This window comes from Etheostoma spectabile, chromosome 8, assembly GCF_008692095.1.
Source record: "Etheostoma spectabile isolate EspeVRDwgs_2016 chromosome 8, UIUC_Espe_1.0, whole genome shotgun sequence".
NCBI lineage: Eukaryota > Metazoa > Chordata > Actinopteri > Perciformes > Percidae > Etheostoma > Etheostoma spectabile.
Genome location: NC_045740.1, coordinates 33361888 through 33373278, shown reverse-complemented (window position 1 = coordinate 33373278; position 11391 = coordinate 33361888). Strand labels below are relative to the sequence as shown.

At 43.7% G+C, this 11391-nt stretch overlaps 2 protein-coding genes and 2 long non-coding RNA genes across 6 annotated transcripts in view; 3 read left to right on the top strand and 1 right to left on the bottom strand.

Moving 5' to 3' along the window:
* Positions 1-433: 433 nt before the first annotated feature.
* Positions 434-807, top strand: LOC116694611 (uncharacterized). Its single transcript, XR_004333221.1, has 3 exons — positions 434-493; positions 572-622; positions 742-807. It is a non-coding gene; the product is annotated as an uncharacterized LOC116694611 (long non-coding RNA).
* A 678-nt stretch (positions 808-1485) lies between these two features.
* On the bottom strand, positions 1486-10264 carry LOC116694574 (protein FAM169B). 2 transcript variants are annotated; one of them, XM_032524363.1, is made up of 9 exons: positions 10058-10264; positions 8897-9043; positions 7217-7319; positions 7056-7141; positions 6461-6623; positions 5204-5386; positions 4347-4472; positions 3290-3360; positions 1486-2121 (listed from the first exon to the last, which is right to left on the bottom strand). In XM_032524363.1, exons 2-9 carry the CDS (start codon positions 9020-9022, stop codon positions 1861-1863), a joined length of 1119 nt encoding a protein of 372 aa, XP_032380254.1. In that variant the 5' UTR covers positions 9023-9043; positions 10058-10264; the 3' UTR covers positions 1486-1860. The 2 variants fall into 2 exon arrangements, with proteins under 2 accessions (XP_032380254.1, XP_032380255.1); XM_032524364.1 differs by having other exon boundaries at positions 7217-7629; positions 10058-10076.
* Positions 3726-4087, top strand: LOC116694607 (uncharacterized). Its single transcript, XR_004333217.1, has 2 exons — positions 3726-3826; positions 3950-4087. It is a non-coding gene; the product is annotated as an uncharacterized LOC116694607 (long non-coding RNA).
* A 487-nt stretch (positions 10265-10751) lies between the features above and the next one.
* The window catches only part of LOC116694564 (probable D-lactate dehydrogenase, mitochondrial), a 10342-nt gene continuing 9702 nt past the window's right edge, over positions 10752-11391 (top strand). For both annotated transcript variants that reach the window (XM_032524338.1, XM_032524337.1), the window contains exons 1-2: positions 10752-10926; positions 11243-11352. In XM_032524338.1, coding sequence (XP_032380229.1) covers positions 10834-10926; positions 11243-11352 — 203 coding nt within the window. In that variant the 5' untranslated portion in view covers positions 10752-10833. The remainder of the gene's footprint in view (positions 10927-11242; positions 11353-11391) is intronic.

Genomic DNA, 11391 nt, shown 5'->3' with positions numbered 1-11391 from the left:
TGGGGGAAATGACTGTTGCATGCAGTGAACACAATTTAGGCGTAGATTTATTTTTATTTTTTTGGGTTGGGGGTCCCCACCATCACTTACAAGAGGTAGGCCTAGATTTCTAACCCGTCAAAAAATATGAAAAACAACCCACTCCCCTTTGCGTTTCTCCAAAAGTTGAATCCGTCTCAACTTCATTACTGTATTACAAGAAAAAACTAAACCAAAAATCAGTTTATCGTCAAACGTAGAGGGTGTGTTCAGGTGCATTCTGGGCGTGCTGGTCTTACAGGGAGGTGTGTTCCGGTTGCATTCCTGGCGTGTTCCGGTCTTACAGGGAGGGTGTTTCAGTGTCATTCTGGGTGGCTGGTCTTACAGGGAGGGGTGTTCAGGGCATTCTGGGGTTGCTGGTCTTACAGGGAGATGTTTTTCGTGCATCTGGGGGGTGCTGGTCTTACAGGGAGTGTGTTCAGGTGCATTCTGGGGGTGCTGGTCTTACAGGGAGGTGTTGTTTCGGTGCATTCTGGGGGCTGGTCTTACAGGAGGTGTTCAGGTGCATTCTGGGGGTGCTGGTCTACAGGAGGTGTGTTCAGGTGCATTCTGGGCGTGCTGGTCTTACAGGGAGGTGTTTCAGGTGCATTCTGGGGGTGCGGTCTTAAGGAGGTTGTTCAGTGTCCTTCTGGGGTGCCGGTCTTACAGGGAGATGTGTTCAGTGCATTCTGGGGTGCTGGTCTTACAGGGAGTGTGTGTCAGGTGCATTCTGGGCGTGCTGGTCTTACAGGAGGTGTGTTCAGGTGCATTCTTGGCGGGCTGGTCTTACAGGGAGGTGTGTTCAGGTGCATTCTGGGGGTGCTGGTCTTACAGGGAGGTGTGTCAGGTGCATTCTGGGGGTGCTGGTCTACAGGGAGTGTGTTCAGTGCATTCTGGCGTGCTGTCTTACGTGAGGTGTGTTCAGGTGCATTCTGGGCGTGCTGGTCTTACAGGGAGGTGTGTTCAGGTGCATGTCTGGGGGTGCTTGTCTTACAGGGGGTGTGTTCAGGTGCATCTGGGGGGTGCTGGTCTTACAGGGAGGTGTGTTCAGGTGCATTCTGGGCGTGCTAGTCTTACAGAGAGGTGTGTTCAGGTGCATTCTGGGCGTGAAGCTTTACGCTTGCTGTGTGCTTAGATTGTTAAAATAGCGTTAAAATTTTGAATTCTTTCAATGGCATTTTTTGTTTTTTACTAAATACATGAAAAAGTATCTATATCGGGGTTTTTAAAAACTTTTTTAGAAGTGGCCTTTTTTCCAGTGCATTTGAAATGTACCATTTAAATGTTACAAGGTTGATGTTTAGTAAATATATGACTTCAAGCACTGTATTAACGGTCTATGATTGTTCCTTATTATATAGTTTTGTGCTGGTCGGGGGGGGGGGACTACTTGGCTTCACCGTCGTGTTGTCTTTCGGTCAAATTTGACCCATTTTCAAAACATTTCTATATCAGAAATGCGGGTTTCTTGTTCCCTACAACACTCTTCACAAGTAGATTAAATGATCAGTTCACTACAGTCATTGATTCTGGGTGTTTTATTCAATTTTATAGCATTTGAAAAGAAAATGATAAAAGAATGTTGAAAAAAGCTTAAAGGAAATGGCAAAAAAACCCGGCAAAATCTCGACAAAAATATTGGAAGAAGTGACAAAAAACTGATGATAAAAACGTTGGGAAAAGCTTCAAAAATTTAAAGAAAAAAGTCTGACCCAGAAATAAAAAGTTGCATGGTCGACGGGAAGACAACAGTAATGTTAAAACATTATTTTATAAGGTTGAGAACCACTAAGAATGAGCATCCCCTAATCAGAATGAACAGTTTGTGCTGTGTCCGTTTCCTCATGACCTTCTGACCCGTTTGGCACGTCTCGGTGTTTTCTCTCTGCGTGGCTCTGCAGATAGAGAGGGCCCGGCCTGTGGTGGTCTGCTGGGGGATCCAGGGTGCAGACCATCAGCGTGGGCTGCAGGACATCCTGTTCCAGAGATCTCCCTGCTCGGGGAGCTTCGTCCTCGGCTTGGATCACAGGGAGAGTCTATTACCAGTGGGATGCTCACATTACAGGTGCTGGCTGAGGTCGGGTCCACAGAACGACTGGAGGTCTGGAACAACAGAGGAGACTCTCATTCCCTCTCATTCCCCCTGCCCTGGCATTTCCCCCTTCTCATTCCCTCTCATCCCCCCTGCTCTGGTGTTTCCCCCTCTCATTCCCCTTGCCTTGGCGTTTCCCCCTCTCATTCCTCTCATTCCCCCTGCTCTGGTGTTTCCCCCCTCTCATTCCCCCTGCCTGGCGTTTCCCCCTCTCATTGCTCTCATGCCCCTGCCCTGGCGTTTCCCCCTCTCATTGCTCTCATTCCCCCTGTTCTGGTGTTTCCCCTTCTCATTCCCCTTGCCTTGGCGTTTCCCCTCTCATTCCTCTCATTCCCCCTGCTCTGGTGTTCCCCTCTCTTCCCCCTGCTTGGCGTTTCCCCCTCTCATTCTCTCATTCCCCCTGCTCTGGTGTTTCCCCTCTCATTCCCCCTGCTCTGCGTTTCCCCTCTCATTCACCGGCCCTGGCGTTTCCCCCTCTCCTTCCTCTCATTCCCCCTGCTTTGTTTTCCCCCTCTCATTCCCCTGCCTGGCGTTTCCTCCCCTCTCATTCCCCTTGCCTTGGCGTTCCCCCTCTCATTCCCCTCTCTGGCTTTCCCCCCTCATTCCACCGGCCTGGCGTTTCCCCCTCCTCTTCCTCTCATTCCCCCTCTCTGGTGTTTCCCCCTCTCATTCCCCCTGCTCTGGCGTTTCCCCTCTCATTCCACTGGCCCCTTGCGTTTCCCCTCTCAGGTTCCTCTCATTCCCCCGCTCTGGTGTTTCCCCCTCTCATTCCCATTCCCCCTGCTCTGGCGTTTGACATTTGGAAACACTTCTGACCCGTTTTGGTTTCAAATCTGAACACCGACGCCAACGTTTCTCCTCCTCCAATCCCATGTCTACCTATCTGAGCCCCTGTGGCCTCCCACACTCACTCACCTAGCAGCTGTGAGTCTTTAGTCTTTAGTCCTCAGGGCCACTGTGCTTCTAAATCATTTTTCTGGTTTGTGCACGTATCTATTTTTAGACGTTATATGATCCACTAGTCCACCTTGTGGATTTGGGGATTTTGAGAAATTTAAAACTGGGTCCTTAATAGAACCAGGTCTTCAGACCCATCCCTAGTGGTAAGCCAGATCATGTCCTAACGCTGAGCTGGTTCATGACATAGTGTTTCTTATTAACATGAGGAGAGGATCCCACCTTCTGAGAGGAGTCGTCGCCTTCATTCTTCTGCATTTCTCCTGATGTTGGACTATTCTCCTCACCATCACCTACAGTAGAAAGACACGGGTCAGATGAGGTCTCATGAAGGTAGGCAAGGTAGGGCTGGGCTATCCAACGATAACAATATGTCTAAGTATAGACACGTAATCAATATCAATAAAAAATGAATTCGATAAAACGTTCAGTCATTTTTTTTTTCAAAGCAAGTTTGGCTGCATAGCAAAGGCACTCGCTCTCCGGTAACCTAGCAACGTAGGGAGTGACACACTAACAGCCAATCATGTAACAGTATCAGTGGTTGCGCCATATCGTTGTCTCGTGTTCTTCACTAACAGAACCTGCGTAGAGTAAGAATAAGTGGAAGAGTTTTTCATATTTCTATGCTGGTTTTATATTTCAAATCGATGCTACTGTACAATACTGAATCACTGTTTTATGTTACAGATGTAAAGCCTACCTCAGTTTTATTGTAATTTTTCTGGACATCTTTTAAAAGCCTTTATTCACCAGAAGGTGAATCAGCTCAGGTCTCAGGTTTCTCTGTTTATATTTAACACGTTGCACTATTTTATTATACTTGATGTAGCATTTCTTAGCATTGATTTTGCACCTTAATGTCTAGAGATAATTGTTAAGTGTTCATTGTGATGTTAGAATTATGTTTACATTGTAATTATTTATAATGTTTTCCATGGTTGAGTTGACATGCCTGCCTTCATAACTGAGGGGCTTATAATCAGAGGAAGGTTAAGTTTAAAATAAAAATGTTTAAATGTAATATATTTTTCTCCTCGTCCTTATTTAAATAGGTCATAAAAATATCAATAATTATCGATTATCGATCGATCGACCGATATGAAACACTGAAATGGTGATAAAGTTGTCAGCCATGTTGCCCAGCCCTAGCGAGGGGTACTCTTGAATGTAGACAAGCTCCAAAAAGATTGGAATCTTTGGGAAAACTTGGTTTTGCTGTCTGATGTCTAAAATGTAAAAGATTTTCAAACGTCTAAACACCAAATATGAAGTGTACCGAGGGAGTAGCGGCCCAGCTGGATGCCGAGCCAGATGTTCCGGCGCTGGGTCCAGTCCCCTGGAGCCTCCACCTCATACAGCTGCTCCAGATGTTCCTTGTGCTGCTGCAGAAAGCTCCGGCACACTGAACACACGGGACACACACAACCTGAGAGTCACGAGCTCTTTTCTTCTTTTACTGTGATGTGACTTTTATTGTATTTGATCTGCTGTTTCCAAGTAACTTTGCCAGTTATTCCCATATTGCATTCATGCCATAAGGGAAAAATGACAGGAAATATACATTCATCAGGAGAAGGTCTCCTCTAGATAAGAAGATATGAAGAAAAGTGGGCAAAGAACTAGAATGTGAATAAACCGTTATGGTTTTGGTTTTTATCCTGCTTCTTTGTTCTGTTTTCTGTTATTCTCTGTGTTTCCTCCCCAGTCTTGTGGTGTTGTTCCTGTCTGGATGTTCTGTTTCCTGTTTTATTTTGATAGTCTGGTCTCTGTCTTGTCTTTAGCTTTACTTCCTGTGTTTTTCCCGCTCCTGTGATTACCTGATGTGTTCCACCTGTTTCCCAGCCCTCTCATCACCTGCCTCTCGTTACCTCGTTACCCGGTGGATTTAGTGTCTGTGCTCCCCTGTCTCTTATCAGATGGTTTTGTGCGTTGCTGTGTGTGTTCCTGTCGGAGTGTTCTACGTTTGTTCCGTTCCTGTGTTCCCCTGGGAGTTTTTCCCTGCCTTTGTGCTGCTGTTTTTGTCTTGCCTTTTCCCCTGGACCGTTTTGGATTTTGGACTTTGTTTTTGCAGTCCATGGATCCCCTACAGGTAACATAAACAAATGAAGGGGCTTTATTTGGGGGGCGGCTGACCTGCTGCCATGCTGGGGGATAATGGAGAGCTGATTCCCAGACACGTCTCTGTGTAGAAGGAGGAGCAGTAATCTTCCAGCATCTGAAGCCCCAGGCCTCTCCTCCTCCAGCTCCTCCTCACCAGCACGGTGTCCAGGGCGGGCAGCAGGTAGCAGCGGCTGCTCCAGGCTTCACACAGGCTGCCTGGAACACCAGCAGCACCGTTAAGGCTCCAACACACTTGCTTTTTAACAATGCCTACACGTGGACAAGCGGCGCCAATGTGAAAGTTATTGTTCATGTACTTACCTGTTTACTTTGCGTGTACCTGGAGGATTAAACGTATACCCACTGGGGGGCAGATCAGGGCCATGTCATACCTGGCCAACCCGAGAGATATTCCTGGGCTCTTGCCTGTCAGATGATTTACTGCCCCTCATTTGCTGAATTGCATCTTGCAGACACGTAGCATTAATTTCTGAAGACGTGCGCAGCCTACGCTCCAAAGGAGAGTTGGTAGTAGTATTTTGGTGCCTTTCCTGTACTTAATAATGCACATCATTCCAGTAAATAACTCATGCTACATTTAAATGGCTATGCTTTGGGTTTTAAGAAGAGTTTTAAGCCAAAAGTGCACACAGTGCAAGTGGACATTTCCCTTCGTTTACACACTGACAATTCTTCTCTGACAACGAGTCTTTCTAAAAACTCCGGCCTGAGTGGAGATTTTTGAAATCTTGGTTCGCATGATTGTAAACTGAGACAAACGGCGGTGTAGGTAGCCGAGGAAGAGAATAGAGGAAGTGAGCTGTTGTTGCTATTTACATGATTCTGATTGGCAAACGTGGGCTTGAGCTTCTTGTCACACTGCCACCTACAGGTTTGGTGTGCTCTTGAGGGCAGATACACACAGGTACGTGTAAATGAACACTTGTGAAAACTGACAACCGGGCACAATGTTATTGTTGAAACTGGAAAAGATGAAATGTCAGTTTATGAAAATACCCGTCCACGTGTAAACGTAGTCTAAAAGCTAGTGTTTTTATCTTCAGTAGAAGAACTTAACTCCGTTTAAACTAACACGCACAAACCTCATATCTCGTCTATATTCTGGTATACTGGGCGTGTGTGTGCCGGGAGAAAACAGGACGCAGAGACAAAATTAACATATTATACCTTTAAGGAGCAACAACTGCCAAAGTTAAAACTGTAGTAGGCAAGATTTCATGTAAAAGAACACATTCATTCTCATATTCTCCGTGTCCTCCTCCATCCTACCTTTGTGTTTGACGGTGTAGAAGCCGACCGCCTGGCTGTCCCTCCACAGCAGTTTGCAGCTCTCTGTGGGGGGGTGCAGGGAGAACAAGACCTTCTCCTGCGAGGACCTCTCCACTACCTGACTGAGCAGGAACACTATCACCCGCTCCGTGATCGACTGCACCTGGGGAGAACACGAGGCCTTAGGGAGCACTGATGAGAACAAGCAGCACAGAAACCGCAACACGATTGTTGACATGATGTAGTTGGTGTCACTGTAGAAACAGAAAATATTTCCAGCAAAAGCAGAAAATTTAGAAAATTCCATGTTACATTCGTCTTTACAAATGCAAATAAATTTCAGACTGACTGACTGATTCTGTATTCTTTTTAGAAAACACTTTTCTAGAAATGTCTCAGGATATATTGTCTCTAGAAGTATATTATTCTATTTTAATTCTATTCTAGTTTTTATCAAAGGAAAAGCAAAAGTCGAAATACTCAATCCTATCCACTGCAATAAATAAAAATTGGAATACAAATCCAATCGGCACCCACGTATTGTTAGAAAGAATTGAATCTGAACAATGGCAAATAGTTCAGCGCTTATATTTACCGTAATCAAGCCACTTCTGGACTTGCTGGAGGTTCGTAAGACGTCCTCCACACACCACCACTTCTCATGCAGGTATAAAGCCACCACTGGAAGGTAGAGCAGAAAGCATTAGTCTTTGTCTTACTGGGTGTCCGTGTAGACGAAGGGACTTAGTTCCGAACCTTGTGTTGGGTCATCTGGAGAGTAAAGCGCCAGCAGTGACCAGTCGGGTTGGTTATGTTCAAACAGCTGCACCCGCCTCACACTGTCAGCTGTGATCGCTACCTGAGCACACAGGAAGACGGCTTCATGCATTCATGTAACGCTCCTCGTCTGTATCCACGACGTTCCACTTCGGGGATTGTTCAGGTGCCGCCGGAAATTCCATCACTCTTTCCAGCCGGATGTCCGTCACCTTCCGCTTTCTTTGTGTTGGCGTTCTAAATCCGGAAGCTCCGTCCGGAGCTTAGCACCAAAGCTCTGTGGAGGAAGGTCTGGCGATCTAAGACTCCACCCTCCCTGACCTGGAATCTCACATGTTCAGACCTTCTTCCACAGCACTGCGGAGGAGGTCTGGCTAGTCCACACCGCATTCCTGGATGGGAGAAAAACGTGCTCTGGTTTATTGGCATTTCTCTAAACCAATCACAATTGTCGTGGGAGGGGCTAAGCTCCGGCCGGTGCCAAGGTGCCGCTGCTAAACAGGCTCAGGAAGGAAGTTGTTTTGGTGGAACATGTGTACGTTCAGAAGTAGTTTTAGTCGTCAACAGAAACTGCGATTGGACAGATAGTCTGGCTAGCTGTCTGGATTTACCCTGCAGAGATCTGAGGACCAGGTAACCATAGTCCTCAGATTGGACAGATAGTTTAGCTAGCTGTCTGGATTTCCCCTGCAGAGACCTGAGGACCAGGTAACCATAGTCCTCAGAAATCAGCCGCAGGTTAGAGCACCAACACAGAGAGGAAGGGGATGGACGTCCGGGGGAATTTCCAGCTGCACCTGAACAATCCTGGAAATAAAACATCAATATAGAATACCAGTGTAGCAAAAAACACTCCTTACTTTCTCCAAAACCTGCTTTTCCCTTCTTGTCTCATGTCAAATAAAATGGCTGAACTTCACAGGAAACATTCCAGTAGCCAAAATATTAACCTGCAACAAAACCAGTGTCAAGGATTTTGCAGATATTTGCAAAATCAACTCCACCGTGCTGCCAATTGTAAGCCGTATTTAGTGAAAAAACTAGCGCAGCAAAGATTGATCGATTAGTTGGAAACCATTAAATAAATGGCCAACTATTTTGGTTATCGATTAATCAGTTTAAAAAAATATTCTCTGACTCTAAAATGTAAATATTTCGACTATTCTAGTTTCTTCTCTCCTTTCTACTAAAAGGAGACATTTGAGGCATTGAACGTCATCTTGGGAACCAATGACCAATAGTTTTTCACCATTTTCAAAAATGTTAAAGATCAAACAACTCATCCATTAAAAAAATAATAAGAAAAATATTAGCCATGAAAACAATCGGTAGTTGCAGCCCTTAAAAACCCCACAGTGGGGGTGCCCGGGGTTTAAATCCGACCTGTGGCTCCCCCCCCACCCACCCCCCACATTCCACTTCCCTGTCTGTAACTGTCCTATCCGTTAAAGGCCAAAATACCCAACAAATCATCTTAAAAGAATAGAAAGCCTTTATGGTCATTATACACAAGTGCAGTATCTGTGCAATGAGATTGAAGCAACACCTTTACAGTGTCTACACGAAATATAAAAACACAAAATAAAATATATAAGCATAAAGTGTAGGTAGGTAGTGCAAAGTGGAGTCCTGAGAACAATGTAAAAATATATAAGGTACCTTCAACGTCTGTGATAACTGAAACCACTCCTTATTACAAGGTCCTGACTCTAAAGAGGAGAGATACTTTTCAGCTGCTGATGTGCGGCCGGTGTCGTCCACATCTGGAAGGTCTACGGGGTACATGGCCTCTCAGAGGGAAAGCAGCTGTGTAAGGGATGGTTACACATTTAAAACCATTTAAAACCATTATCAAGCAACAAATATGGCATTAAAACGCATTATGTAATAAAATGTAAAAAGGTAATACATTTATACTTCATTGTGTAAAAACACCTGCATTATGTAATAAGATGCTGCATTTTGTAATAAACACCTGAGCGCAATATGTAATCAATTTCTGCGGGGATCCGACTTTTTTTTCTTTCTTTTTTTTCTTTTCTTTTTTTTAAAGAAAATGTAATATGTTGCATTATGTAATTACTAACTAAAACAGATGCCTTCATTCATTTTTGTCATAACATTGTCATGTTTATTTTATGGATTCCAGTGTGAATCATAGTGAAGTAGATTTTAAAAAATGCATGTATATTACCTTACACTAGTCAATAAGTCACTAGTTTATTAGGCTACATATTGCGTTTGGAGTTTTTATTATAATATAACTATAACATAATGCGGGCATTGTTACACGTTAAAGTATACATGTTATTACATGTTGACGTTTTATTACATAATGCGTTATTATCACATACATTAATGCGTTGTTACAATCCCTAATTGAATGCCCTTCCACCAGATTACCTTATAAAATTAAGCAAACAGGCTATATAATAACTTAATTCCTTATGTAAGATCTGTACAGTAATCAACGCAGGTGAACCTGATTTTTAGCTAAAAATTAACTTACACTTCCATCCACAGAGCATGTTTTATGATGATTAAACGGTTAATGTCTTGATTAAAATGGCAATAAAATCCACCTGAGTGCATTTGCTATATTTTTGGATTTAACTTACAGTTGACAATACCTGTTCATAAATAGGCCAGTGACTGACATAAGTTGTTCAGCTGTGTACTTTGAACTGCTAACTTACCAATGCTAACAAAAACAACATGTAACTTTTAAAAGGACAACAATACCCATAAAGCCTAGCAGAGCAATTTCCTCACAAATACAGTAAATTTGGTTCATTTGGTAAGATAAGGCGTCGAACTTACGGAACTTCCTTTAAGACTGAAGAGGTTATGGAGCAGCAGCAGCTTCCCGTCCCACCTGGAACTTCCCACACTCCCTTTCCTTTGACCGGCAGCGCCTCCTTTTGAAAAAACAGTTACTTTGTCACGTCGTCCTTCTGCAAGCGCCATCAGAGAACCGGAAACACACGAGGTGGACTTCAAAATATAAGCACACGATTTGCTAACAGACCTTTAAATATTAGACATCCAACTGAAGTACTGTATGACAACATTAATAATTATACTGTATAAATATTTCCTTAAAGTAACTGCCAAATCCCGTTAAACTGCATTTTGCGTGACAATGCAATGGTATGCATCAATAAGTGAAACATATTTAGTTGTGGATCAGCATTAGGGGTCCTTGGTCCTAATTTGTTTATAATAATAATAATAATAATAATAATAATAATGTTATTCTATATAGCGCCTTTCACAAACCCTGTTTTGCATAATAATGTTTTTGTTACTCTTTCTACACATTACACACATATACTCCGAAAGATCCCCTTATTATAATAATATTATTAATAATAATAATAATACGAACAATTATCATAAATGTTACAATTAAGCATTCTGTGTGATTAGTTGTGAATATGCTTCTTTAGTAGGCCTAGTTGTGTTTTATTCTGAAATGAATTCCGGAAGTTGTGTAGTTATTTGTGCTTCTTTGATAAAGTACTAGCCACAGACGGTAAAAGAAAGGTACTAGCTTAGTTCCTGACCTTGTTCCGTGCCAGGTAGACCGGTAAAACATGTTGCTTGGCTTGACACCGAGTCGGCGGTTGCTGTCTCACCGACGTTACCTCCTGCAGTGTCGCAGCATTACATCAGAAAGCACCGCCAGAGTAAGTTTGTTGCCGAGACGGTAGAATACCTTACTTTTATCCATGTAGCGTTAGCTAGTTTAGCGTTAATAAACCCAAAATGCAGTGACATGGCTAACGTTAATAAAGCACGCAGTGTAACAGCATTGCTGTAATACTGTAACGTAACATAACGTTAGCTGCTGTGGCATCGACCTTTTAGCTCCACCTTTTGAGTGGGATAACGTTAATGTTAGGCAACGTTATCTTGTAACGTTAGTGACGTTTAGGTTACAGCAAACGTGTGTGTGTGTGTGTGTGTGTGTGTGTGTGTGTGTCTGTGTCTGTGTCTGCACAGGCTTCATTGGACAGCGTGCTCTCGACATTCAGGTCTATATGTGGAGAAGACGGCGTCTCATTGGGTGAAGCTGTCAGACAGCAACATGGCAAAGATGAGTCTGTACACAGGTAAGTCAGTCTCTCTCTCTCTCTCTCTCTCTCTCTCTC